At 44.5% G+C, this 25,221-nt stretch overlaps 1 protein-coding gene across 6 annotated transcripts in view; it reads right to left on the reverse strand.

Moving 5' to 3' along the window:
• Positions 1–1,691: 1,691 nt before the first annotated feature.
• The window catches only part of tenm2a (teneurin transmembrane protein 2a), a 233,315-nt gene continuing 209,785 nt past the window's right edge, over positions 1,692–25,221 (reverse strand). For all 6 annotated transcript variants that reach the window (XM_084352211.1, XM_084352212.1, XM_084352210.1 and 3 more), the window contains 23 exons: positions 23,358–23,504; positions 23,001–23,211; positions 20,851–20,970; positions 19,174–19,435; positions 18,643–18,910; positions 17,377–17,520; positions 15,837–16,086; positions 15,412–15,432; positions 15,056–15,285; positions 12,684–12,838; positions 12,290–12,391; positions 11,807–11,980; positions 10,859–11,496; positions 10,370–10,545; positions 7,546–7,781; positions 7,002–7,298; positions 6,220–6,777; positions 5,864–6,133; positions 5,324–5,734; positions 5,073–5,183; positions 4,570–4,837; positions 4,252–4,382; positions 1,692–4,096 (listed from right to left, as the gene is read on the reverse strand). In XM_084352211.1, the coding sequence (XP_084208337.1) occupies positions 3,359–4,096; positions 4,252–4,382; positions 4,570–4,837; positions 5,073–5,183; positions 5,324–5,734; positions 5,864–6,133; positions 6,220–6,777; positions 7,002–7,298; positions 7,546–7,781; positions 10,370–10,545; positions 10,859–11,496; positions 11,807–11,980; positions 12,290–12,391; positions 12,684–12,838; positions 15,056–15,285; positions 15,412–15,432; positions 15,837–16,086; positions 17,377–17,520; positions 18,643–18,910; positions 19,174–19,435; positions 20,851–20,970; positions 23,001–23,211; positions 23,358–23,504 (5,918 nt within the window). In that variant the 3' untranslated portion in view covers positions 1,692–3,358. The remainder of the gene's footprint in view (positions 4,097–4,251; positions 4,383–4,569; positions 4,838–5,072; positions 5,184–5,323; positions 5,735–5,863; positions 6,134–6,219; positions 6,778–7,001; positions 7,299–7,545; positions 7,782–10,369; positions 10,546–10,858; positions 11,497–11,806; positions 11,981–12,289; positions 12,392–12,683; positions 12,839–15,055; positions 15,286–15,411; positions 15,433–15,836; positions 16,087–17,376; positions 17,521–18,642; positions 18,911–19,173; positions 19,436–20,850; positions 20,971–23,000; positions 23,212–23,357; positions 23,505–25,221) is intronic.

The raw sequence follows: 25,221 nt of genomic DNA on the forward strand, positions 1-25,221 counted from the left end.
ACTACTTACCCATGAATCAATAAAAGTCCAACAAGACCCTGGCAGCTAATGAGCCACAGTTTGTTCTTAAATTGCTGGAAATACATCCCTTTCATTTGTACAGAAGCTGTGTTCAAGTACATGGAATGCATTTTTAAAGAAGACAGTGACTTATGTTATATTCAATGGCTTAAATCTTTCTGTTTTTCATAGCGATCTTGATATGAAGCATTATTCCAGTGTTATTTTTATTGCATACCTTGCTGACAAAACTGAAAATATGAAAAAAGGTTGTGGTTACTTCACAGAAGATGATCTATCAGATGCCTTTTTTGCTTTGGATGAGAGTATTGCATTAAAATAATTTATTCCCATGAAACGGAAGGCTTTGTCATCTGTGTTTATTTGGGGCATTGGATCATGTGTGAGGTTAAAAGAGAGTATAGATCAGTATACTGGAGCTGCCATGGCCGGGCTGGATCCATTCAACTATCTATAACAGCTGCCAGTGCAGGATGATGGTCACAACATGGCCGCCAACAAGTTTCACCAGTTCCTTTTTAGATTTGGATCTACAACAATTTTTAAATATGATGCATTAGATGCATAATAGATTAGCCTAAACTACCAAACAGCATATGAAGAAGTAGAAAATGATAACCCCGATTTGACTAATTACAACATTAGCCTAAAGTTATTGGGATTCAACTGTTTTTGCTAATCTAATTGTTTTTTGTTGTTGCTGTACTACTTTAGTTTTGTAACTGATAACCACTTTTAACTAAACCGGCAATAGCTGATTTTAATTGCCCACTCAGGGCAACGGAAATGAGCTGTGAACACAACATTGAGACAATTATCACCTTTTAAGCTAAAACAGCATGTGTTAGTAACTGTTTTACACAGTGTTAGTGTGTTAGTAAACGGTTTTACACATCCAGGAGAAAGGGAGCAACATTAAGAAATGATGTGGGATCCTGTTTGTGTCCACTTGGTGAATGTAAGTCTAATATTCAGCCTCCTTCTAGCTGTGGTTTTGGTCTCTATTAGCTCCTCATGGAAATATACTGTGGCTGGATCTGTGGCCGCTATAATGCTTCACTATATTCACCAGCTAGTTAGCAGCTAACATTGTCTGTGTACTGTTTGTCGCTAAAGGTAGTATACAGTGGGTTTCTACACTAAAAAACTCCTTTCACATTATAGATAGCCATTTGATCCATTGTCACTATTAAAATATTGATTAAACACACTTTAACCTCTTCTACCACTGTAGAGAAGGCGATGAGGCATCTCAAATTGAATAGAATAGAATGAAATGATCCCAGGAAATAACGTTTATCTGTAAGCACTTAAGTTAACAGGGGTAATTGTAATGGCTACTTAAAAGCACATCAGAATCGATGAACAGTCAGTGTAAAAAATTCTGGTCCTTATCAGTTGGCGATCAAGAATGTAATCAATGAGTTGCTGTGTGCAGTTGTTCACTGGCACGCCATTAAGACATCAATGTCTTTTATGCATTCGTTCTTTAGATTACATTATCAGTGAGGCTGATGCATAATTGACAAAGAAGGAAAAAAAACCTGCTTGTTTCAACAACACTCCAAAGACTGTGTTGAAATGCAACTAATGTTAATGCGTGTCAGAAAAAGAACATCAATAATCTTCAAACACAAAAATGAGATGAAAGTGAACTACACGTCGCTCAGTTGAAGTAAACAATTATGTTTTATTGATAAGGTTCTCAGAAGAGTCTCGTTTCAGTGAATGTATAAGAATCATCCTTTGATAATACTGATTTGGTACATTATGACATCCAGCACGAGTCTCTTCACAGTGAGAGGGATCCATTACTGCTACTGCTGTTGGGATCTAGGACAGAAATATCTCTGCTTCCAAACAAAAAACAGTCAAAAACAACAAACTGGGGATTGATATTGTAGATATGGAATATTAGAGTGCCACAAAACTCTAGAGTAGTAAGACCAGCTAAAGATTTTGCACATTACAAGCCACTTCCTCTTAGAAATATAAAACTTGATATTCTGGACAATATTCTACTGTGCTGCATAAAGGTAGGTCTATACACTGTACATCGAAATATATTTCGAAAAAAACAGATTTCACAGTTTTAAAGACTTTATTTAAAGTATAAACCGTTTTTTTTTTTTTAAAACACTTTATTACATAAATTATTCTTTTTGAGAGTGACTATTATTTGCCCTGGCAGCAAACTGAAATTAATACAAAAACAAAATGAACATTTCTTACATATTTTACAAAAGAAAATAAACTCATCCATTAATGTTCATTTGGAATAGAACTGGTGACTCATTCATGATTGTCATATAGTACTAAGAATAAATAAATAAAAAAAGAATAAAATAAATACTAACTTAGCATGTTTTCTGGACTGTGAGTGTTGTGTTTGATCGTTCTGTACAGAAGTGCCTTGGTGAAAGTCTCACAATTCTACCGCGACTGAAACGTACAAAACTACGGCATCTACAGTATACGCAACATCCTGAAATTTAGTGTAGTCAGACACATATGTAGTAATATGATTCTTCTCCCCATTTCAAAATAAACAATGCTGTGTGATACCACTGTCCACAAATATAGCCATCACTTTTTTTTTTTTCACTTTGTTTTTTTAAAAAGTTTATTTTCTGGTCCATTAACAGCTCGGATTTGTTCAAGGATGCCGTTAGCTTGTGTCTCGCTTGGTTGGATGTGCGCTGCCGCAGCAGCAGAGGACTGGTCCGTGGTGGACGATGGGAGGCCTGAGACAGGGAGACGACTCATAGTATTGGACGACCTTTAACATTGCCTTATCTGTCGCTGTTTATGATGTCCTCCGTTGATGTGTAGTTGTAATGGCTGCGCTCTGAAGTGGCTTTGTCTCCGCTTTGGTCCCTACGCCTTCAGTGTCTAATAGAGACGGACAAGCCTTCACCGCAGATGCCAGCACAGTACAACTCCACCGTGTGTTCAGTAGCTGTCATGGCCGCTCTCAGTGTGACCCAAAAAATATGGGCGAAAATATCACTATCTTTTTTAAAAAGGGGAATCTTCTTATTCATTAAGCAACAGTTCTCAAAGTTCTTCAGTGCTTTTTCAGTTGTTCAAAGTTTTTTCAAAAAAAAGAACCATTTGACCAAACTTTAAATTTTTTGCCTGTGGCAGTAAAATTAACAATATGTTTTTCTGATAAGTCATTCTTTTCAAAAGTCCCTGCAGCGTTCCGCGAATAACCCCGTTGGTTGGTTAATTCTCCATGGGTTTTTGAGAGGAGTAGGGCTGAGGAGGCTGGGTAGGAAAAGGGAGCAGGATCTGGAGAAATGAAAGTGCCCTTTACGCAAGTTCAGGTGGGCTGTTACCTCTTGCCCATCTCGTTCTGTCTGAGGAACTGGATGTTGTTGCTGCTGTCAGCCAGTTCTGGATACTGCTCCACAGGCAATACATAGTAGCCATCGTAGCCTTGTACTCTGCCCGTCGTTAGAAGCTGCTGTCTCTCCCCCTCCGTCCAGAGGCGACTGCCTCCCTTCCCGTCCCTGGCCCTCTGCTGCTCCTTGGACCAGGCCCCTGCCAGGGCTCTCTGCCTGGCCAGCTCCAATAGTCTTACCTTCTCTTCATCCACCACGTCCACAGCCAGCCCATACCGAACACTCAGTACTAACGACGGAACTGCAAACTCCACAGTCACTCCTCTTCTCGAGCGGCCACTCACCGTCACATTGATGCCGCTCTCCAGTGACTTACGCCCATTGGTGAGCCCCAGGGCCAAAAGGTCACTGTCAGCAGAGCCAACTTTTACAAAGTAGTGGCAGTCCTTCCCATCCTGGGTGTAATGTGTGCCTTCCAGGTACTGGGCGCCATTGAGTACCAGAGCCACTTTACGGCTGTCGTCACTGGCTAAAGCTGACACACCAGCCACCACTCGGCCTTCCTTCAGAGCTAGCATTACTCCTCGGCCAATGATGGGGGTGCTGGTGCCGAACCAGTGACCGGGCTTGTTTTTGCGTCTTCGTCGCTCCTTGTTGAGGAGACGCCCCTCCAGGGCCATGAAGGCCTGGTTGTGACGCTCTGCTGCCTGCTGCACACCAGTGATGAGCTGCATGACAAAACAGAAGAAAGAAGTAATGCATTAACACACAACTGATGACTAGTATCGTTATCAACATGAGCATTCATGCAAAACGCTGAATCAATGTCATGGGGTCATTATCGGCTATGATTCTGCAATATGTTCAGCACAGTGGTCCGTACCTGTCCGTTCTCACAGTGTTGGGTGGCCTGCAGCTCATACGGTGGCTCCACAAAGTAGAGCGAGTGTCTTGGGAACCCTGGGATTATGTTACTAAGCTGGAAGCCAAACATCACCAGCCAGCTCTTCACATCTACAGCAGACAGGAGGGAAATTAATTTGCTGAATGACAAAGTCAAACACAGAAGCAAATGGATCATTTCTTATCATGAAAAAAGTGAGTGTATTTGCCATCTGGTGTAATGCAAAGCTATTAGCTTCTGTGCCATCTGTAGTGCAGTGTTAGCTACATCGTATCCATAACAAACTGTTTCCTCTACCTGTGACATAATTCTTGACATCCAGCATGTCACTGAGGGGGTTGTTGTTCTTGAACATGTACAAGTTAAACGGAGAGGGATCCTTCCCGATCTTGGGCCAGATGCTGTAGTCAGGCGAGGTCCAGCGCCCAGCCAAGACGTCATAGTCCCGCTGGGTGAAGTGGACGAGCTTAGTCAAGGGGTCGTACAGACCGCCGTGGAAGCCGACTACCAGCTGGAACTCCGGGTTGGAGTCCAGGTACACTTCTCCATAGGCTGTGTACTGCACCTGGATGAGACAAACAGAGTCAGTTTGCTTTTGGTGATGGAAAGGTCAGAACACTGTGTCAGGTACAGCAGAGCCTCCCGGAGCTGATAAGGATTCAGTATCCTTGTGCAAGGACACTAAGGGCACAGCAGATGCTAGAACACTTTTCCAAGTGCAGATTTCATGCTGTTTTTACTGCAATTTTCGAAGCACTAATTGCAAATTAAGTGACATTCAAAGATACTTTGTGTGTTACCTGTTTGATCATTTGTCCGTTGCTGCTGAAGACTGCCAGAGGTGTGCCAGTGTTGTCAGAAGCGATGTAATATTCTTCTCCACTGCTCACCTCCATAGCGAACAAATGTCCCTGTACATGAGACAGAGATTCAATACATTTATATCGTGTTGTAGGACAAAGTTTTTTGCCATAAGTTGGAGCTGTATTGCTCTAACAACATTTATCTGTATCAGGTTATCAGGTCAGGGGATATTGCTAGATATTGCTACCTGCAGATCGTAGTACAGCGATGAGATGTCTGAGCTGGAGTGGTTGAAGATGTGTGTGACCCTGGTCGGATGGTTAAGATCAGCATAGAAGAACTGAAGGTGCTGTCCCAGACTGTTCCTCGTGGACACCCTGCGGCCCAGCCCGTCGTAGTGATACACGACGCTCCAGCCGCCAGGGCCTCGGTTGTAGGCCCTCAGCAGTTGGCCTTTGGAGTTGTAGTCGAAAACATCTGAACCACGCTGGCTGAGGAAGCCGTCCTCATCCAGGCGGTACTGGACATCTCCCAGGCGTGTGATGCGGTCTCTGAGGTCGTATCGGAGGGGCAAGATGCGGGCGCTGTTCCCAGGATTCAGCAGATGGAGGTTACCGTTCAGGTCGTAGCTGTAGCGCCAGGTCGACCAGTCATTCACCTGGGATAAAACAAGGACGGTTTGTTAATGTGATACCAGCAGATACAGTATGTCCTCACAAAAGAAATGTGAGAGTGTCATGAACACTTAAAGGCCTAAAGATACCAACTCTCGACATGGAATATTCACCTTGACACCACTGAGCTGTCCATCTCCGTCGTAATCATAGCGGTACTGAGTGGTGTTGGCGTAAGGCCCGATTTTGAGCTCTCTCTTTACCACCCGCCCCATGCTGTCGTACTGCACTGTCATCCAGTACATGAGTGAACGGAAGATTTCATACTGGACCTCCTTGATCCGCCCGTGGGTGTCAAAGTGCTTGCTCAGCGTCATGACAGCTGTGGTGATGATCTGATTGATGTCATAGTAAATCACCCCGAACTTTCCAAAGTGCTCCACCTGTAGGAAAGGTTTAGAGAAATGGTGAGTCCTCTGGCAGCCAAGGACACAGATAAAGATTTAGAAAATGAATAAAGTATCCGCACCTTTCCGGAGATCTCATCGTATCGGTAGAGGTCAACAGGCAGTGGCGTCTCGCTGATGACTGGCTTCATGCTGGCGATACGGAAGCTGTTGTCATGGTAGGTGTAGTCAAACCTGGCGTTGACCATCCCCTCCTCGCTGAAGCGGTAAATCTGCTTGTCGATAAGCGGGCCCATTTTGCGATAGCGGATGGTGCAAGAGAAGCCCCCGCTCTGCAGGTTGACCATCTTCAGCACGCCAGCCGTCTCGTCGTAGCCGAAAGTGACAGCGGTGCTGTCGTACACGATCTCAGACAGCTTCGCCAGCTTGCCGTACTTGTAGAGGACACGGCGCCCCGTGCCCAGGTAATGTGTGGCCTGGGGTCTGCCATCCTCACAGAAGTCGTGGATGATGGAGGCGTTGCTCTCTGGCGGGTTGTAGGTGTTGCGGATGTAGCCGACTGACACGTGTGTGAACATGGTGTGGCGGGCCACACTAGGCATGGTGACAGCTGTGACCCGACCTGAGGCGTCAAACTCAAAGACATACTGTCTCTGGCTCTGCAGGAGCAGCACCATGGACTGGACGTAGAGAGGGAGGAAAAATACGGATTAATATAATAGTATTATTAATGGGTGACTTCCCTCCTGTGAAATATCCCCAGGAGTAATTTACTCTAAGCTGACAAATTTGAATCTTCATAACCATGAAATTGATGTATTATTTCACTCAATTCAGCAATCTAAATGACTTAATTGCTAAAATTTTATCCCCAAATTAAAATCTTAAAGATAAATGTACTTACTTTGTCGAGGTAGCTGTAGCTCCAAACCTTCCCGTCCACAAAAGAACGAGACAGGATACGTCCCTGGGGGTCGAACTCCGTCCTCTCGCTCATGCTCCCCCTCTGCAGCCCGACAAGCTGTCCGGTGGTAGAATACGACACATTCACCACAGCCAGGCTGCTGCTGGGCAGCCACATAGCCGGCCGGCCCTGAGCGTCGTACATGATGCGCAGCGTGAACTTTCTGTGATCATCGTAGATCTTCTCCGTGCGTGTGTTGCGGTCGAAGTCGATGGAGAGAAGATTGCGGCCATGAGCCTAAAGGAAAAGGGAAAATGGAGAGGTTGATTTGAGGAAATGTTTATAGGTTATATAACATTTTTTCACTTGAGCCACTGGAAGTGTGTCGGTGCCTCCAAAAGTGATGAGATGATGAGACTCAATAATCAACTACCTTTCTTCACAACAATTTACTGCACCTTTAAATGGTGTGTATACAAAGCAAACAGTGACAAATCCTGCTTACTATACCTTTAAACACATGAAACATAAAAAGCCAACTCACTCTCAGCTTCCTCCCGAACACAGTGACCCTGCCCTTGGTCTGCTCCTTGCGCAGGCGCCATTCGATGGAGTTGAGGCCGTTGTCAGTAGGCAAGGTGATGTTCCTGCGACCGATCGTAGGGCTGACGGAGCCTGCCAGGATGTGGGGCTCCGTATGAAAGCTGATGCCCATGCCGTTAGCGTACATCACTCTCAGGGTCCCGTTGTTGCAGAGCTGGTAGCTGTTCCTCACCTGGTCTGTTGAGGGAGACAAACAGACATATTGTAATGAAGAAAAAAAAACATCCACACAGGGGACCAGATGATTTCTAGCTGTTGCATTCAAATCTTGCCTACTTCAGAAGGAATGACAGACCTCAGCAAATCCATAGCCTGAAGTATTTGATTGGGGTCAGACACAGTCAATAAGAAAGTTCTTCCCTCAATCTAAGGAAATAAATTTGCACTATAAGAGGGTTCCTTGCTGAGTTAACTGACCTGGAAGTGTCTATTTGGCAGAGTAATGATATATGGGTTTGATAAGGAAAAAAATGTATATTAGGTAAGGGGAACATTGATATGGGACAATGTCCAGGAGTATATCAGGGGCTCCCAACCTTTTTGACAGCACGTACCAGATAGGAGCCTACGTTTTTCTGACGGACTGGGAGGTGTGTCAGAAATCCCTTTTGTGTGGTGTGGTCCGCAAACCACACAAAGGGGAAATGCAGCATTTGCATCACAGTAAACATGAATTGTATGTGTATGTCATATTTTAGGTTGAATTGAGCTTCTTCTGCGTAGTGTCTCCATTAACCCAACTGTTTTTATAACATGTGACATCGCCAATAAAATGCATTGATTGTCATATTTAAACTTTTATGCAAATAAAATCTTGAATTATTATTTTTTTAAATGTTATTGTTAAATGGACATAATTTGCCTCATGATATGAAGAAGAAGAAGAAGAAGAAGAAGAACCTAACCCATGGACCTAGAAACATGCATTAATCTATGGAGAGGCATTAGAGTGGGGGACCGCTGCCTTGCTCAAGGGCATCTCGGCAGTGCTCGCTGCAGTGAACCGGCACCTCTCTAGCTGCCAGTCCGCACTCCTCACTGTCTGGTTTGAGCAGGTCTTGAATCAACCACCCTCTGGCCCCCAAGCCAAGTCCATACGGACTGAGCTACTGCCGCCCCAGTCACATTTTGCAGAATGCATTAAAACTCGAAATACTTCATCGCAAGGAAAACAGACTAACTTTTACAGACTATAAAAACAGTGCACTTTTTATATATTGTCCTACTGCCTGAAAAATTAAGTTTACAAGAAAACAAAAAGTCTGGTCTGAAGCCTGGAAGCTCATTTCAGTAAGAGCCGGATCATGTTCTTAAAATATTTATGGACATGATTCCTATCCCCATAAACTATTCAATGTTCTGAATGGAAAGAGTCAGGCTAAACTGACATCCTTCTATAATCTCCCTATCGCTCTACAGTGTAATGACTCACTCTCAAACACAACAATGGAAACAGATAAGCCCATGCCTAATGCTGAGGCTAATTTTTCCCTCAGATGTCTGAAAACAGGCGTCCTGATCACAATGATGTGAAGATGTGAAAGTAAGATAAAATTATTTTCAGCTCAGATATAGCGCCAGATGCATAGGGGAGGAGCTTTTTTTTTTTTTAAATTTCATTTACAAAAGGTGAGGGGATCAGATGGTGTCTCCCTTTGAAGCCCCGCCATAAATGACAGTAATCCATAAGGCCAATTTGTAATAAAGCTCGAGGCACATTTTAACAATGCCTCAAACAGACAAGTGAAGCTTTTTCCATTGACTTGGCAGCAACAGCCTTTAGATAAATCTTCTCTGCTCTCTCTGTCTGAACAACCTCGTAATAAAACCGAAGCGGAGGGAGAGGGAAAAGGGAGAGAGTGAGAGAGAGAGAGAGAAATGAGAGCTTGAGGGCCAAGGAGAATTCACTGTGCAGGAGTTAATGAAGAGAGCGAGAAAGAGCGGAAAGAGAGGGAGATGGTTAAGTGAGTATGTCAGCAGAGAGCCGTGCTGAAACCCACACAGTGCGGTGGAAACCTTAAATGACTTACAGCGCTGTGAACAACTCTCCCCTTTTCCTCCTGCAACGCAGGTGGATCACTGAATACATCTACAACTTATTCTCTCTGAGGCCTGCGGACTTCCGTCGTCCACGGTCTGCATTCACACTTGTGTCACGCCACTCGCACCGGTCAAGGGAGAGGAGACAATTATTCTCCTTCGTCTTTCTCCTCTCTAAACAGACCAAATAAGCTCAGGGATCATGGGAACTGGTTGAGAGCTGTATTTGTACGTGGGTTCGTGTGTGTGTGTACGTGCGAGTGGAGTGAGCTTGAGGGATGAGGAGGATTCACTCTACATGAGTTAATGAATTTTGCTGTGATGATATTCAAAAGCAGGATGATCCCAGCTGGGATTAACAACTATATATTGGTAATTTTACTCTGTGAGAGGCGGTGAGAGAGGGCTGGATGTGGATAGGGAGGGAAAATAATCTCCTGGAGCATTCACATAACTGAGTGAAAATTACAAGACTTTCAATTAGAGTCGGCAGGCCGGCGCATATTCACCATCACAAAGGAGGCTGTGTTTTTGAATACTAACATTAAGTGCTGTGTCTCGTCAAAGCAGCTTTAACATGAACAGAACCACCGCATGAATCTCAACGAATAAAACTCTGATTTTTATTCATATGCGCCGAGCATTCGTCCACCTTCACTGCAGTTTGACAAGCATTTAAAAATTCATGACCGGCTCATGTTCCACTGCCTGTCCTCTGTCCCTACCTTGCACCACAGTGTAAGAGGCTTCCACGGAGGACAGGTTGGTGATGACCGTGACATCGTCGTCCCTGCTGGAGCTCTCAATGTCGATGTTGATGGAGCGCTCGATCTCGCGGTGGAGGCTCGTCACCATGCCCGTTGGGTACGTCACGTTGGTCAGGCGACCCTCGCTGTCGTACCTGGGATGGAGAGATGGGGATGGGAGAATGTGGTGAGGGTGACTGACATTTGTAAAGCATTTATGTTGTGTGCACACCCCTGTCAGAGAGGAACATAGCAGGTGATCTTAGAGGAATTGGCTGTAGTTATGAAAGCTAACACTGGGGGGCAGCAATACTCTGTGAGCTCCCAGATGAATAATTGGGAATGCACTGGAACATGATGAACATAAAACCTGTGAAACTCATTAATTTTGCATTTCAGATGTGTAGGAAATGGGTGGAAACACACAAACTCACATTCACACACTTTCCCCCCAGCGCAAGCACTCACTGGTAAAATGTCGTCCATCCAGTCTCATCAGCTTTAGTAGCCAGGAGGCCTGTGTTGCCGCTGTATCCCATCAGAGCCACCTCCTGGCCCAGGGCGGACACACTGCGCAGCCCTCCGGTGGGGTCCAATCCAAGCGTCACCACTTGATTCTCAGGCAGCAGCACCAGTCTGAGCAGACCGGCTCCTCCTCCCTGGCCCTGTCCGTCTCTTCTCACCTTCACCGTGTTGTTGCAGTTATCCACCAGCATGGCCAGCTCTCCGTCAGGACCGTAGGTGAAGTTGAAAAGCGGCTCCCCGGTCACCAGGCTGATTGTCTGGATGTGAAGCCCCTCCCCATTGAAGATGTACAGCTCCTGTTCCCTCGGCGATGCGACCTCGTACTGTGCAGATACTCCGTAGCCCACGCTCGAGATGGCAGGGCCGGGACGGTTGGCTCGCACGGCTCTGATGCGTATGTTGTTGAGGTCCGCGATGAAGAGCGTCCCGTCTGGGGACACGGCCAAAGACGTGGGGGAGTTCAACCCTGCATCGGGCGCGTAGCCATCATCGCCGTAGAAACAGTTGCAGTTGACGTCGTTCTTGCAGTCGCAGTCGGAGGGAGTGCCAGCCAGGAGGGAGATTTCTCCGTTGGTGCTCACCTGAGAACAGGAGAAGAGGGGGTTAATGATGAGATTGGAAAAAAAGTTACACTGCAATGAAAGAAAATGTATTACCTAAAGCAAAATTCATTTTGAGTTATCAAAAAAACAAACGTGAAAGTGCCTGAACTGAATGTAGTCTCTGGAGATCTGAAACACTCAGAAAAAAAAGGGAAAAACACCCACACAGTCTGACCAGCTGTGCTGTCAGCTCTGCTCGCCAACCAAATAACTTTAGACTAACAAATTTGTTCCAAAACAACCAGACAGCCAAACAAGTGTGCACAGACAGTACTTCTCCTACTCGTACCTGTCTGACTCTGTTGATCTTCTTCTCGTCTGTCTCTGCGATGTAGAGGATGCCGGTGTGGGACAGGGCGATGGCTGTGGCGCTCTCCAGGGCCGCATGTATAGCCAGCTTACTCAGGCTGTAGTCGATGCCCGGCACTTGACAATGCATGGGCCGGCCTGCTATGATGCTCACCTGTAGGCGACAACAGAGAATGTCACATCTGTGATTAAACAATAGAGATGTTAGCAGAGGTTTGCTTCTGAAACTGTGCAAATTAAACTTTCCTCGGCGCAGTAAGACTACAGAAAGTCAAATATTCAAGGAGCTAATTAATCAGTAATGTTGCAACCACTGCAAAACTTAGAAAACTATTTTAGAGGTTGAACTTTTACTCCTAAATTGGCTTGAGAAAGCCTAATTGGGACTAAATCCTGTCAAAAACCAATAGTGAGTGTCCACCCTAAGGGCTTTGCTTCGGTGATCAAGCCTTGGGGTACAGACCTGGTGGTTTTCAGTGATGCGTAGGATGACATTGTTTTCCAAGACATAAAGGGAGTTGTCCATGGGATTCACTGCTAAGTCTGTGGGCCACTCGAGACGAACCTGGTTGGAAGAAACAAAAGTTAGACCTGAGATGGGAGGTGTTTTGAAAGGATGCCAAGGTTCATACAAGTCTATTCCTCATTTTTTTAAGTGACTGCAGTCCTCACTCTCTTTTGATCCCTCCATTTGTCCATGGACTCTTTAATCCCCCCCTAAATCACTCTCTCCCTGACCTCCCGGCTGGCGCATGTCCACACAATCGTCATAGCTCAGCACTCACGGGGGCTGTTAGATCGTCATCTATCACACCATCAACTCTTGTCTCTCCTGCACTTCCTCCTAACTGTCATACCTGGCTGACATCCATGCTGGAGTCACAGCTCAGCGGCCGAACGGCAGTCAGATCGTTGGCCCCCAGCAGCGTGGAGATGATGCCGTTCTGGTCCACCTTACGGATCATGGTGGCATCCACAAAGTACATCAGGCCATTTTTATCCACTGCGATACCTGTCAAAGAGGAGATGCACACCGTGAGTGACGACTCATAACTCATCACACTGCAGGCAACCCATAGACATTTGAAGTCAATTAAACTTCACTCTTCCCACCGGCTGAAAACCGATAGCAGCCCTGACAGCTGAATTGCTCAATGCTTCATCGAATGAGAGGGAACAAAGTGATGGAACGGGCAGTGAACTGTTGGAGAAGTGTTAGTTTTGGGATGAGTCATCGGGATGTGGAGCTGAGCTCATGCTCCTCCCAGAGGGCAATTGTAGACTGCAAGCAGATTCTTCAGAAAAGCAACTGATCCGCTGCACTCTACTTCCCTCCTCAGCTTCTCCTTGTTGCTTTATTTTTTTTTTTCTCTTTGTCACCCACACCATTTTCTACTTTCCATTTGTTCATGCTGCCTTTTTTCTTTTTTAGCGTTTACCAGTGGTGCTGTGTCAGCCATGTCGGTCTAACAGGCAGCAGGCACTCAGACAGGTGTGTTTGTTCGAGGCAATGTGTGTGCCCCAAAATAACTTCGAGACGTACTGAGATACATAACAACAGATGGAGGATACGGAGAAGGGCACAGAGCAAACGAGAGGGAGAGAGAAAGGAAGAAGAAACAGGCAGAGAGAGTAGAGACGGCGAGCTGATATGCGCTGGCTAACTTTGCCGCTGACGGAAAAAGAGGGAATCATTGGCTCATTGTATCCTCCTATCTCATCCATCTACATTCTCTCTCTCTCTCTGACTCACACACACATACTGTATATATGCTAACATCTGCAGTCCCACACGTACACACACTTGCGTCACCGATAGGAAATGTGACAGTGTGACATCCTTGACAGTTTGGTGTCACAATGTTCTGAGATCCAATAATCCACAAAAATAATTCAATTAATAAGTTTACCATTAACCTGGTTTATAACCTCCTTCTGTCTCTGTCCCGCTTTAGTTGAGTCGCAAGATGGGCGCATTGTGAAAATTACAAAAAAAAAAGTCAGGAAACTTTAAGGCGCCTTCAGTTTACATGTCATCGCACTCAACTACACATCGTGATCTTAGTAATGGTCTGCCTGAGAAAAAAACTTGAAAAAAGGAAATTATGAAGAAGAAGGAGAATCTTTATTTTATCACATGAAACTGTCTCTCTGCATTTAACCCATCAAAGAGGAGCAGTGGGCAGCTAACAACAGCAGCCAGCGACCTACTCCTGATCTGAGCCTGTGCCTTGGTCAAGGGCACTGACCGGAGAATTAACCTAATCTTCATGTTCTGATGTTGGGAGAAACAGGAGCACCCAGAGGAAACCCACGCAACCCAGGACCATCTTTCTATGAGGCAGCAGTGCTAACCACTTTGCCGATGTGCTGCCCACAGGCAGTTTTTTACAGATCATAATCTAAAGAATTAACTTAAATGCCATTAATTATGACACTGTAGTCATGACTAAATATATTAGTTATTCGCCCTAGAGGCCCATTGAATCGCCCTAGGGCTGCGGCTAAAGATGAGTTTCAATATAAATGAATCAAATCAAATGAAACGGCTGTCACAATTTCCCACAGCCCAAGGTGACATCCTTAAATGTGTTGTTTCATCTGAACAACAGTATAATATTCAATTTATGATGATATATAAAAAAAAAGCAGCAAGCCATCAAATTTTAGAAGCAGAGAATGCCAACATATTTGCTTCATAACTGACTTAAACTGAGAGCTGGGCGATATGGCCTCAAAGGTGCAATATGGATGAATTGGCCACCTGCTGAATTCATACTCGTGACAAATAGGAGCAGCATGTCACCAGAGTAGCTGTTAACTGCTGCTAACTGCATTCTGTTTAAACATCTGTGACTGCAGCAACTGTTAGCTCAGTTAGCTGTGCAGCTAGCTGGACTAACATGGGAGTGTTACAGTTTTTCTTCACATTATGTTGATGATTTTAGTTAATTTCTGAATGTTTTTAACTAAATTTCTTACATATTGCCCCTTTAAAATTATATTGCAATTCTTTTGGGATATTTTACGTCTTGATATTTTGAAATCTCCTCAAAAGCACTTTGTAAATGCTAGGACCTGGACACAAAATCAAATATCACAATATTTTTGACCAAATACCTTGATGTTGCAGCAGTATTGTAAGGGTGACTGCTTCCACAGAATACATACACAATGACTAAGTGGGTAAAGCCAGACTAAAACGGTTGGCTTTTTGTCAATAGCTCACCTTTGGGGCTCATGAGTGTAGCCTCAGTGGCTTTGCCGCCATCACCGCAGCGTTCATCAAAGGGCAGGCACTGCTCTCCCGTCCCAGCTACCACCTCTGCATTGTCCGACAGCAGGCGGCCTCCCGTCAATGAGCGAACGCGGTAGATTCTGCGGGAGTTGGTGTCGGAGATGAACAAAGCCCCAGATACTGGATCCACAGCCAGGAAGTACTTATGAGTTGGGTTATTACTGCGGACAGAAAAAAGACATAGTTTCATTTTCATTGAATAGCCTATTTTTTTTATTTTAAGTGAAGTGCTATTGATGCTGGAATGAGCACTCGAAACTTTTAATTTATCGTTATAAGGATCTTACCTGTGTCTGAAATCTTTGTTCCTTCAAGGGAGAAAAGGAGATAAAAGCACAACAAAACAAATGTTAATTCACACAGTCTGTGGAGAGCAACCTACAGAGAGAGAACACAAAGCTGGCTATGGTGTGAACAGCAGATTTTAACCACGGGTAAAAACACCCTGGAGAAACGGTACAGTGTATAATTCTACTTTAATCTCGCCATCCCTGGTGTCTCACCTTGTTTTTCCTGTTTCTGTTCTATGCACTGAAAACATCTAGCCTTTCCCCGTCTTCCTCTCCTCCCATCTTTCTTTAATCTAACCAGCCTTTCTTGTTCTATCAGTATTTTCCCTGCAACATCAAAAAACCTCTAAATCCAAATCTGCTGATTTTTCCTTTAGTTTTCTCTCTTCTCCTTTCCTTTTAAAATGAGTTTTGGGTTTTACCTTAGTTCCAGGATTCCAGTTGTGTTCATGGATGGGTAGACCCTGCGTACAAAGTTGAGGTCCCCGACATAGAGGCTGCCATCGATGCCCATCGCTAAGGCGACCGGCGCCAGCAGCTTGTTGCCATCTGCCAGGCCGTTACAGCTGGGGCAGGAGATGCTGCGCCTCCGGCCATTTCCCATGATGCTGGTGATTACTGGGGGCTGCTCCGTCACAAAGATGTTCTCGCCACTTCCTTTGTGAAGGATGCCTGGACACAGAGAGGGTTGAGAGAAACAGATTCAGGATCGTTATTTCATTTGGAGGATCTTTAGCTGCAGTCTGAGTTTAAATAAAAGCTTGTTAATTATATGATACATGGCTCATACAGTATAATGGCTCAGGGGATGTCAGTCCGTCAGTCCGTCAGTCAGCCCACCACTTTGGTCAAGATTTAAATATCTTAAAAACAACTGGATGGATTGCCATTCAATTTCATTTCAGTGTCTCTGTTCTGTTGACTAGCAGGATCCTGCTCTCTGCACATTCGCGAGCAGACAGGACCGACTCTTCATGCAGTTCTCGCATAAAGTGCGCGGGGATACCAGGACATTTTTTTTTTCTCTTTTACCCCATTAGCAGGGAGAGGAGAGACACGGGTTACTGATCAAACACTTTATAACAGTATTAACTATTGGATTATAGAGCTATTTAACACTTAACAAGGAAATAACACTTACAGCAGCTTTAATTTCTGAACATATATTTTGCTGTTACGTAAAATGCAAAAGGATGAAATCAAAGCGGTTTCCTGCCAGGTGTTTGTGTGTGTTCCTTTCATCAGGTTCAAAAACAGGTCATATTGAGGATATTTTATTTTTCTGGCGTAGCATAAGTCTTTTCGATAGCCAAAGTAAAACAGTGTGCGGCGTTGCATCATTCTCAGGGAAAACATTACTGTATCTCTGTTGCAAACATCAGGCACGGTTACAGTCCCCCACTTCTAAAAATACCTCTACACACCACTGGTTGAGTCAATTCCATTAGCACATTGATTGTCGCAGCAGGTGAACATCAGTGCATCAGCCCATTTATATATTTTCATGCTTTTTACTGCACAGTGTAGATAATGGTATAGCAGATGATGCAACAAGAATGACTCCCCCTCGCCCACTGCCACTGCCATCCTGAATCAGTTTCTGCAAAATGTACCTCTTCCCCCAATGACCCGACCCCCTGCCTCTGCCTCTAGTAGCTGCTGCCGATTGGCTGGTGCACATGTTTACTAGGTAGGACCGGCGTGAGTGCAGTGTGAGCGCATGAGGGAGTCAAACTAGGTGAGACAACACAAGCGCTTCGTGTGAAAATCCTCACTGACAGGGAACTGGCAATTCCATGTGAACCACGGGAAGCGCAGTGCGGTCGACACCCTCCCCAAGACAATAGCAGGTTTAGTGAGATATACAGTACTGTAAAGCTGCTACACATGGGGGAACGGCTAAATATAAACAGGAAGGCAACAGGGAAAAGTCTTATCTCCTTTGTGATGGAATATACGTACCACTGCGTGTGTTTAGTATATGATGCTTGTCGAGCGACCAGCCGCCCAGACTGGTGGGATCCAGCTCGTAGCCCTGCAGGATGGCTGTCCTCTTCTCCCAGAGGATGAGACTGGCACAGGACTCATACTCATAGCCCACTGATACTATATGGGAAAAGGACGAAATAGAGAAAAAAAGCGATGAAAAAAACCCAACTGAGAAGAGAAACAACAGGAAAGGAGGCTGTGCAAAACTTCATCAGAGGCTCCAAACTTCATTTAAGCTGTGAAACGTGTGATACACACAGAAGCTAGTTAGCACCTGTACCAAAATCTGCTCTCACACCTAACTAACACACTCACAGGCTGCTAAATCAATTAAAAACCTTGTTAATTGGACAGATTGCCCGGTGGACCTTTAAACCTACAGGCCACGCCGGATTTCTGCGCTGAAAACTCTGCCGGTGAAAACATTATCCCCCCCATCATGCACATGTGCTGACATGCTCAGCTAATTTGACCAGATGCAGTAATGAAGTCTGGTGAAAACTAGTTGCGACGTTAGCGTGCGTGCTAGCGTACCTATATTCTGTATGTGTGAAGGCATGTGTGTACTCTCGTGTTCCTGCCTGTTAAAAGTGTTTTAACACGTCAACTCCCACTCGAGTCGCGGAGAGAGTGCTGCTGCCGGCACCTTTTCAGCTCCACCGCAAACAACAGTGTCTGCATCTGTACCGATGGTTACCAAAATATAACCTCATCAGAAAACATGCTTTTGATTTATATTCTTTGAGAAATTTAAAATTACAGCCACTCTAGAGAACTGTGGCATCTTTGAGTGGGTGTAATTTCCCAAACAGTGTGCCCCTCATGATTTCAGTCCACACTCGAGCCCCAGATGTCCACTGCATCTGTGGCCTGACAGCCGTGTTTGGCTGACAGCATCTGTGAGCGACTGTGACAGCAGAATGTAATAGCACCGAGGCTCCCCTGGACTCCTGCTTGCTGCTCCAGTAGCTAACTGCTAACTCACCCTGATGGCTAATAACCCTTCACCACAGTTACGGCTGGCTGGCTGAACCACACGCGGCTTCAATGAAAAATAGACGTATGAAAAAAAAGCACTTAACTGTGGCTATACTGCGTAGTGGATGGAGGCTTGCTTTCTGGTGTATTATCTCTCCTCGGGCTCCTTAATGAGCACTCTCTCCCTCTGTCATAACCAGTGCTGCCTTACTGTAAAGTTTCTAGTCCCCCGACCCCAAACGCAGCTTCTCTTTCACTTACCGACAGCTTCAGAAAGTCCGTAGACCCTCTGCCCGTATGCGTCTGTCTTATCCCAGATGTAGGTGTAGGCCAAGTTGGGTGAGGCATGGAACCACTTCTGGAAGAGGTGGCCCTCCACTGCTACCATCAGGTGAACCTTCAGCAGGCCCATGGACACCACGGCAGGAGTCATGGTCACCTTGAGCAGGGAGCGGTACCCCTGTGTCCTGGAGCTGAGGTAGCACAGCTTTAGGCTCGTGCCAGGCACCTCGATCTGCTCATGCAGCACCTGGAAGACAAAGACAGGAGATGACAGGAGAGAGGGATTAGGGGGGGATTAGAACCAGTGGGAGTAATGGGGGTCACGCTTCCACTGACGGCTGAAGGACAAAAAAGGGAAAAAAACAATGGAAGAAATAAAGAAATCGAGGGAACAAATGGGGGGAAAAGCTATGGAAGCGAAAGGAGAAAGAGGCATACAGGAGAGCGGGAAGAGAAGCGAGGGAACCAGAAGGGAGATTAGCCGGCTGCCAGAGGTCAGTGGTACTGCACCTGTGTCTCCGGTATGATGGGTTTCTCCCCTGGCTTGGAGCTGAAGAAGGAGGAGAGAGGGGATGCAATCACAAGAGGGTCAGGCCTGACGAAGCCACTCAGGTCGCAGCCCGGGATCGTGTTTTCTTCTGTCTTAAGCACCAGAGTGTCCATAGCATAAAACTGGCTCCAGGGCAGCCACACGGTGCGCTCCTGGCTCAGGAAGGGGGCGCGCTCGAACCGCAGAGTCAGTGATGCCCCACCGTTAGCTATCAGGTCAAACCTGGAGAGGTTTGCGAGAAGAGGAGGGGAATGAGGTACAGATGGGGAGTGCTGTGGTGGACGATTATTTGGACTCATACACTATCAGCGTTTGTTTCTCCTAATATAATATTTACTCCACTGCTTTAGGAATAATTAATCAATAACAACAACAAAAAACACCTGGAATAAATACTTGAAATTATTTCCTTATGATGCACCAAACATTCACAACATACATGCTGAAGAGACAACAGATAAAGGTCTGAAATATAAAAAATACAATGTTGGAGCACCGGTTTTCATGTTGAAATGCTTTTATTAGAGGTTCTCCTTTAACCTTTTGTCATCAGATTATGGTTAACAGCTGCGGGTTAATGATTAGGTCGCATACACATGTTTGCCATGGCAAACGGCCAGAGCTTTGTTAGTGTCCGGAACCGCTGCAGCCAAGAACCTCAAACAACTGGAAAAAAAACAGCGCTCATTAAAACCAAACAAAGTCAGGCAGGGATATCAGAACATGTTCATTCAAGTCACAAGTCGGTGAAGCTGGTGAGCAACTCCCCCCTGAAATACAAGGTCAATTAAATGTTACTAGAAGTTCAGATGTTTCGGCCTCAACTCGGCCTAACTGGGAGAAAAAACGCTGTAAAGAAAGCATTGGTGAGAGGAGGAGAAGAGTGTTTAAAGAACCTGAGACAGGGAACACAGACACTGCACATTTAATGAGTGGAGGTCAGTGTGAAGAACCAATGAATCAAATTTTGAAATAACATGTTACGGATGTCAGCCAGACTTAAATTCAATATAACTTGTAGGGAGAAAATTGGAAAATTGGACCGAAAAGTCAAATTAAAACGGTCTAAAACTGCCAGAAACTGGAGTTCCTGCAGAAGAAATAGAAAAAAGACATGTCAGGTGAGTTAACAAGAAAGGGCTATTTAAGCAAAGGATTGTGGTACTTAAAAACCCATAATTTCGAGGTTGTTAGGCTTTAAAAGTTTCTTTTAAGACAATAATATATAACTTGAAAAACAGGTCTTATTTACAGAAGTTGCTTTCAAGCATTTGACAATATATTGCATTAAGAGTGTTGTTTTCATAACTTCTTGCACATTTTCCAAATATTTCCAAGTGTTTTGTTTTTTATTGATATATTTTAAATTAGGAGATTGTAGTGGTTAATTCTAAGATGTATTGTTCTTGAACATACATTTACTCTGTTCTAATTTTAAATCCCCTTCCTTAGCTGTATCCAATTATTTGTGTCTGCAACAGTCTAGTTTCCTCATGGGATCTTCTAGTTTTATAATGTAATCTCATCTAATCTCATCTCATCTAATCTCATCTCATCTCATCTAGTCTAATCTAATAAAACAGCCTATGTGGTGAGGTAGTTGCAGAGATTCAGTGCCGCGTAGCTGTTGTACATACATTCCATCCTGCCGTGTCAGCGTGTATCCGTAGTGGGGATAGTTGACAAAAGACACGTTCACCCCCACCAGAGGTGTTCCATCTGTAGTCAACACCTGACCCCGGATTAGAGATGCCAAACTGGAAGAAGACAAGAGAGACAGATTGAGTGGGCGATAGTCAATCTATCAGCCCAACAGCCTTCCAAACCATCAATCATCTGGTTTGATTAATCTCGCCGTCTTTCAATCATCCAATTTGCCCGTTCATTTATTGCCCTGGTCCTCTACCACTCATTAATTAGAAACAATCAGCAACCCCCGCCATCTACATTAGCTCATGTCAATCATGTAAACAAAGCATGACAATGTGGATGGATACGTGTGTGTGTGACGGTGTGTGTGTGAGTCGAGAACTGATACGCAAAGGGTAACATTTAAACATTATCACCACTTTGATTAGTTATTTCCTTTGAAATATATCTAAAGTCGGCTTGTGTAAATGTATGCAGACAAGAGTTTCACAGCTCCACTAAATCTACGGGGAATCTTGGCCGGGTCTGCCTTGGCTCTGGGACTTGTTAAGATCTTGGCTGGCTCTATGAACCATTCTAAAGTCTATTTGATATTTGTATTTTTCATGGCAAACTTTCGCATAAATGTCAAACCTTCTAAGAACTTCAGAGTGGTGATACATTGATTGCTTCATCATTTATTCATTCACTTACATAATGTAGCATAACGGGACCATGAACTATGATTTTGTTTGTTGTTTGATGATAAATACATTGAACCTTGAATCTTTGTTTCTCCTATGTAATCTCACTGGTATATACAACTTTAAATTTCAATCAATGAACCCCTTTCATCATATGAAAATGTAGATGAGCGTGTTCGCTTTTGTGTCAAAATATCACATTGATCAAATATCATGGGCATGAGCATCAGCTGGCATGAACTTTGTTTATGTTTCCATAGAGTGCTGCATGGAAGATGTATTTTCTTAAACTAACCCAGAAGTTAGCATCAACCTGGTTCAATCGACAAAAAGTCAATGGGATATTTACAGAAAATAAATAAAATAATCTAATAAAGTCTAAAGTTAACGAAACGGCTAATGGTCGCCACTGCTAAGCTTTTTACTACAAGACACTGTACACACTTTACTATAAATTACTCGATCAACAAGTTTTGAAGAGTTAGTCACTGTAACTGTAAGATGAGTCTCTGTGTTCGACGTGATGACGTTTAATGTCCACAACAACCTCTGTAGTCTCATTTAGCCACTTGTTAGCAATCGCCTTTCTTAATGCTTTTCAATTCAAGGGTGGTTTATTTACTGATGCAATCTATGTCACAGAACAAAACGTTAAAATATCTAAAGCTTTTGTGAACCACGGGCCATATTTTCAAGCATCTGACTTTGCGACGAGGGGAACCGAGAGTGCAAAAATGCTAACTGATTCCTGGGTTTTAGGACTCATTCATGTGGCACTGTCTAATTAATTAACTCCTCCCCTCTTTTCTGTGTCAAGGAAATGATAAAGGTGTAATACGTACGAATTGGCCATCTGTTGAATTCAAACAAACAGAGGGCAGCATATCACCAGAATAACTGCTAACTGCTGCTAACTCCAACTACCGTTAGCTCGTGAGCTCAATTATCCTGCAGCTAGCGGTTGTATAGGCCGACTCTATCTGGACCAGGAGCTCGTGGGAACCAGGGGAGTGTTGGTGTTGTTTACTATACACCTCTTGAGGTACAATAATTATGGCTAGGGGCAAGCTAGTTAGCATGGTAACTTCAATAGATATCCCTGAAGCACAAGACATAGATGTCTGTGAGATAATGTCAACACTGTTACTCCTTCACATTATATTGATAATTTGAGTTAATTTTGGAATGTTTAAAACTCCAAAACTTACATATTGCACTTTTAAAAGCTGCATGTTCGGTTTTGAAGTCGTAACTCTGATCTGTGAAGTCTGTGAATACCTTTGTCAGGCTCTTAACGCTGTGTGATGAAGCTGAAGACAGTTTTCTACAAAGAGGTTTCTCACTAACTTGCTCTTTCAGGTCATGGTCCAGGTAGCTGTCAAAGTCCCTAGTGGTCTAGGATATCTCTGGTGCTGTGAATACTAATGCTGTGTTTGTGTGTTTTCCTGCCATACCTGGAATTGAACGGGCTCTCCCCGGGGAGGATATGGGTGCTGTCACGCCCCACGAGCATCTTGACGCGGTCATAGAAGGAGCGGACGCGGGGCTGGGACATCGGGCTCTGCTGGATGACCAGGAGAGGGTCCCGGGAGCCCCGACACAGGGGGCTGTTTTGACAGGGACTCTGGATGCAGCAGTCTGGGTCCATGCAGTCAGTTAGTCCATCTGAGAGGAAGGAGAAAGAGCAGTGATGAGGAGGTGATTTAAGAGCTACCTCTTCCTTCCTTCCTTAATGTCCCTTCACATTTTTTTCCCTTCTTATTGAGGCCTGCACTTCTGGCAAAACTTTTCTCCCGCCCTGCCCAACTCACCTCCTTCGTTGTCCTTGTTGTCAGCGCAGGAGGTCTCCATCGCCACGCTGCAGCCGGGGCCCCTCCAGCCTGTCTGGCATTCACAATGCCAACTCTGCTGTCCCATGGTGCACTGGCCGTTCCCGTTACACAAGTTAGGACAGCCGTCTGTGTGGAGAGGACAGGAGGAGAGAGGGGGAGGGAGGTGAGAAGGAAGGAAAAAGGGGGAGGGATGACGGGAGAGAAGCAGGGTGATGCTTGTTTGTTGTCCTCAACAATGAAACACGAATGAACACACACATTGTCACGCACACACACACATGCTCATATGGTTATGATAGACCAATGAGTCTCACTCAATTTAATAACCACATGGTAGCACAGTGTAAATATTGATTGTTCAAGAATCAATCTAATTCAGCAGGTCAATTCTCATGCACACCTTCCCATCTGTGTGTCTCTGCAACACTGGGACTGCTGCTAACGTGGTATGTGTGTGTGTGTGTGTGTGGACAGAGGTGGATGGAGCACTTACTTGATAGAGCCCCACCCGATCGTCACTCTCTCTCTCTCTCACAGTCTCCCTCTCTCTCTCTCTTACTTATGATTCAGTGTAGGTAATGGGATTCTGATGGCCTGAGAGTAAGGCTTTCTCATGAGAGAATGAGATTATGTTCGATGGAGTGTGTGTGTGTGCGTGCACGCGTGTGGATGTGTGCGGTGGCAGTCTATGAACTAATAAACCTTCACTTTAGCTTATGCAAAAAGCCCTACCAGAATCTGAGGCCCTGGAGCCAAGAAAGTTCTGTAACTAGCATAGCAAGACCACCCTCGACTCCAAGAGTGAGTTTAAGGCAAGGAGAAGCAGACATGTAAAAGGGAGGCTGGATAAGGAAATTTGCAATTATAGCGAGCAGTGTTAGATCATCACAAGCACTATCTAGTAACTTTTGGTTGGTTGTACAGAAAGTGTAAAGGAATAGCTTGACATTTGGGGAAAGGCACCAATTTGATTTTTGGAAAGAGGTAGACGTGAAGATTGATATGACTCTATCTGTCCAGCTCAGAATAAAGACTGGAAACAGCCAGCCTGGGTCCAACCCACCAGTCTGAAGCTCATTAATTAAAATGCTATGTCTGATTTGTTTAATCTGTATAAAACATTTGTGTGAAAACTTAAACTTGTGGTCTAATGGGGGGTTATGTGTGGTGTTATTTCTTGGTTGGGACTAATGACTTCCTGGAGTTTTCAACGTGTCCGTTGGTTGTTTGGTTCAGTCGTTAATGAATTGATTTCCACCAAACTCGGATGGAGGATGGGTCTCGGTCCAGAACAGACCCTTTAACTTTTGGATTTTCTCGCATTTTTTTCTCACTTTCTTTAACATTGTGATATAAGGTGTTGTCAACATTTCGGTTCATTTCTCAGGGAATAATGCATGGATCTGGATGAAGAAAAATCAGGCGTATTTAGGTATCAATGCATGAGTAATTACTCCAATACTAGCTTGTATTTTTATTTTATTATTATTTTTTTTTTTGCAGTTTTTCTAATCTTCATCTGCATTTTTGTAGCCAGAAAGGCTATCTGATCACAAATGGGCCAATAAAAACATATGACATATGGAAGAAAAAAACACAGAACTGTGTAGCAGGCCAAGGTAAGACCACAACTTGTCGTTTTCACACCTCGGACAGAGCCAGGCTGGCTCTTATCCCGTTTCCACTCTTTATGCTAAGCTAAAGCAGCTAACTAGCTGCTGGCTTCAGCCTCATATTGAATGGACAAATATGAGAACAATATCTTCACAACTAACTCCTAGAAAAGGAAGACTAGAGCACTTCCCAGAAGGTTAAGTTATTTGTTTAAAGGGAAATTTACATG

Source organism: Pagrus pagrus (assembly GCF_965226575.1).
Source record: "Pagrus pagrus genome assembly, chromosome: 5".
NCBI classification, from domain to species: domain Eukaryota; kingdom Metazoa; phylum Chordata; class Actinopteri; order Spariformes; family Sparidae; genus Pagrus; species Pagrus pagrus.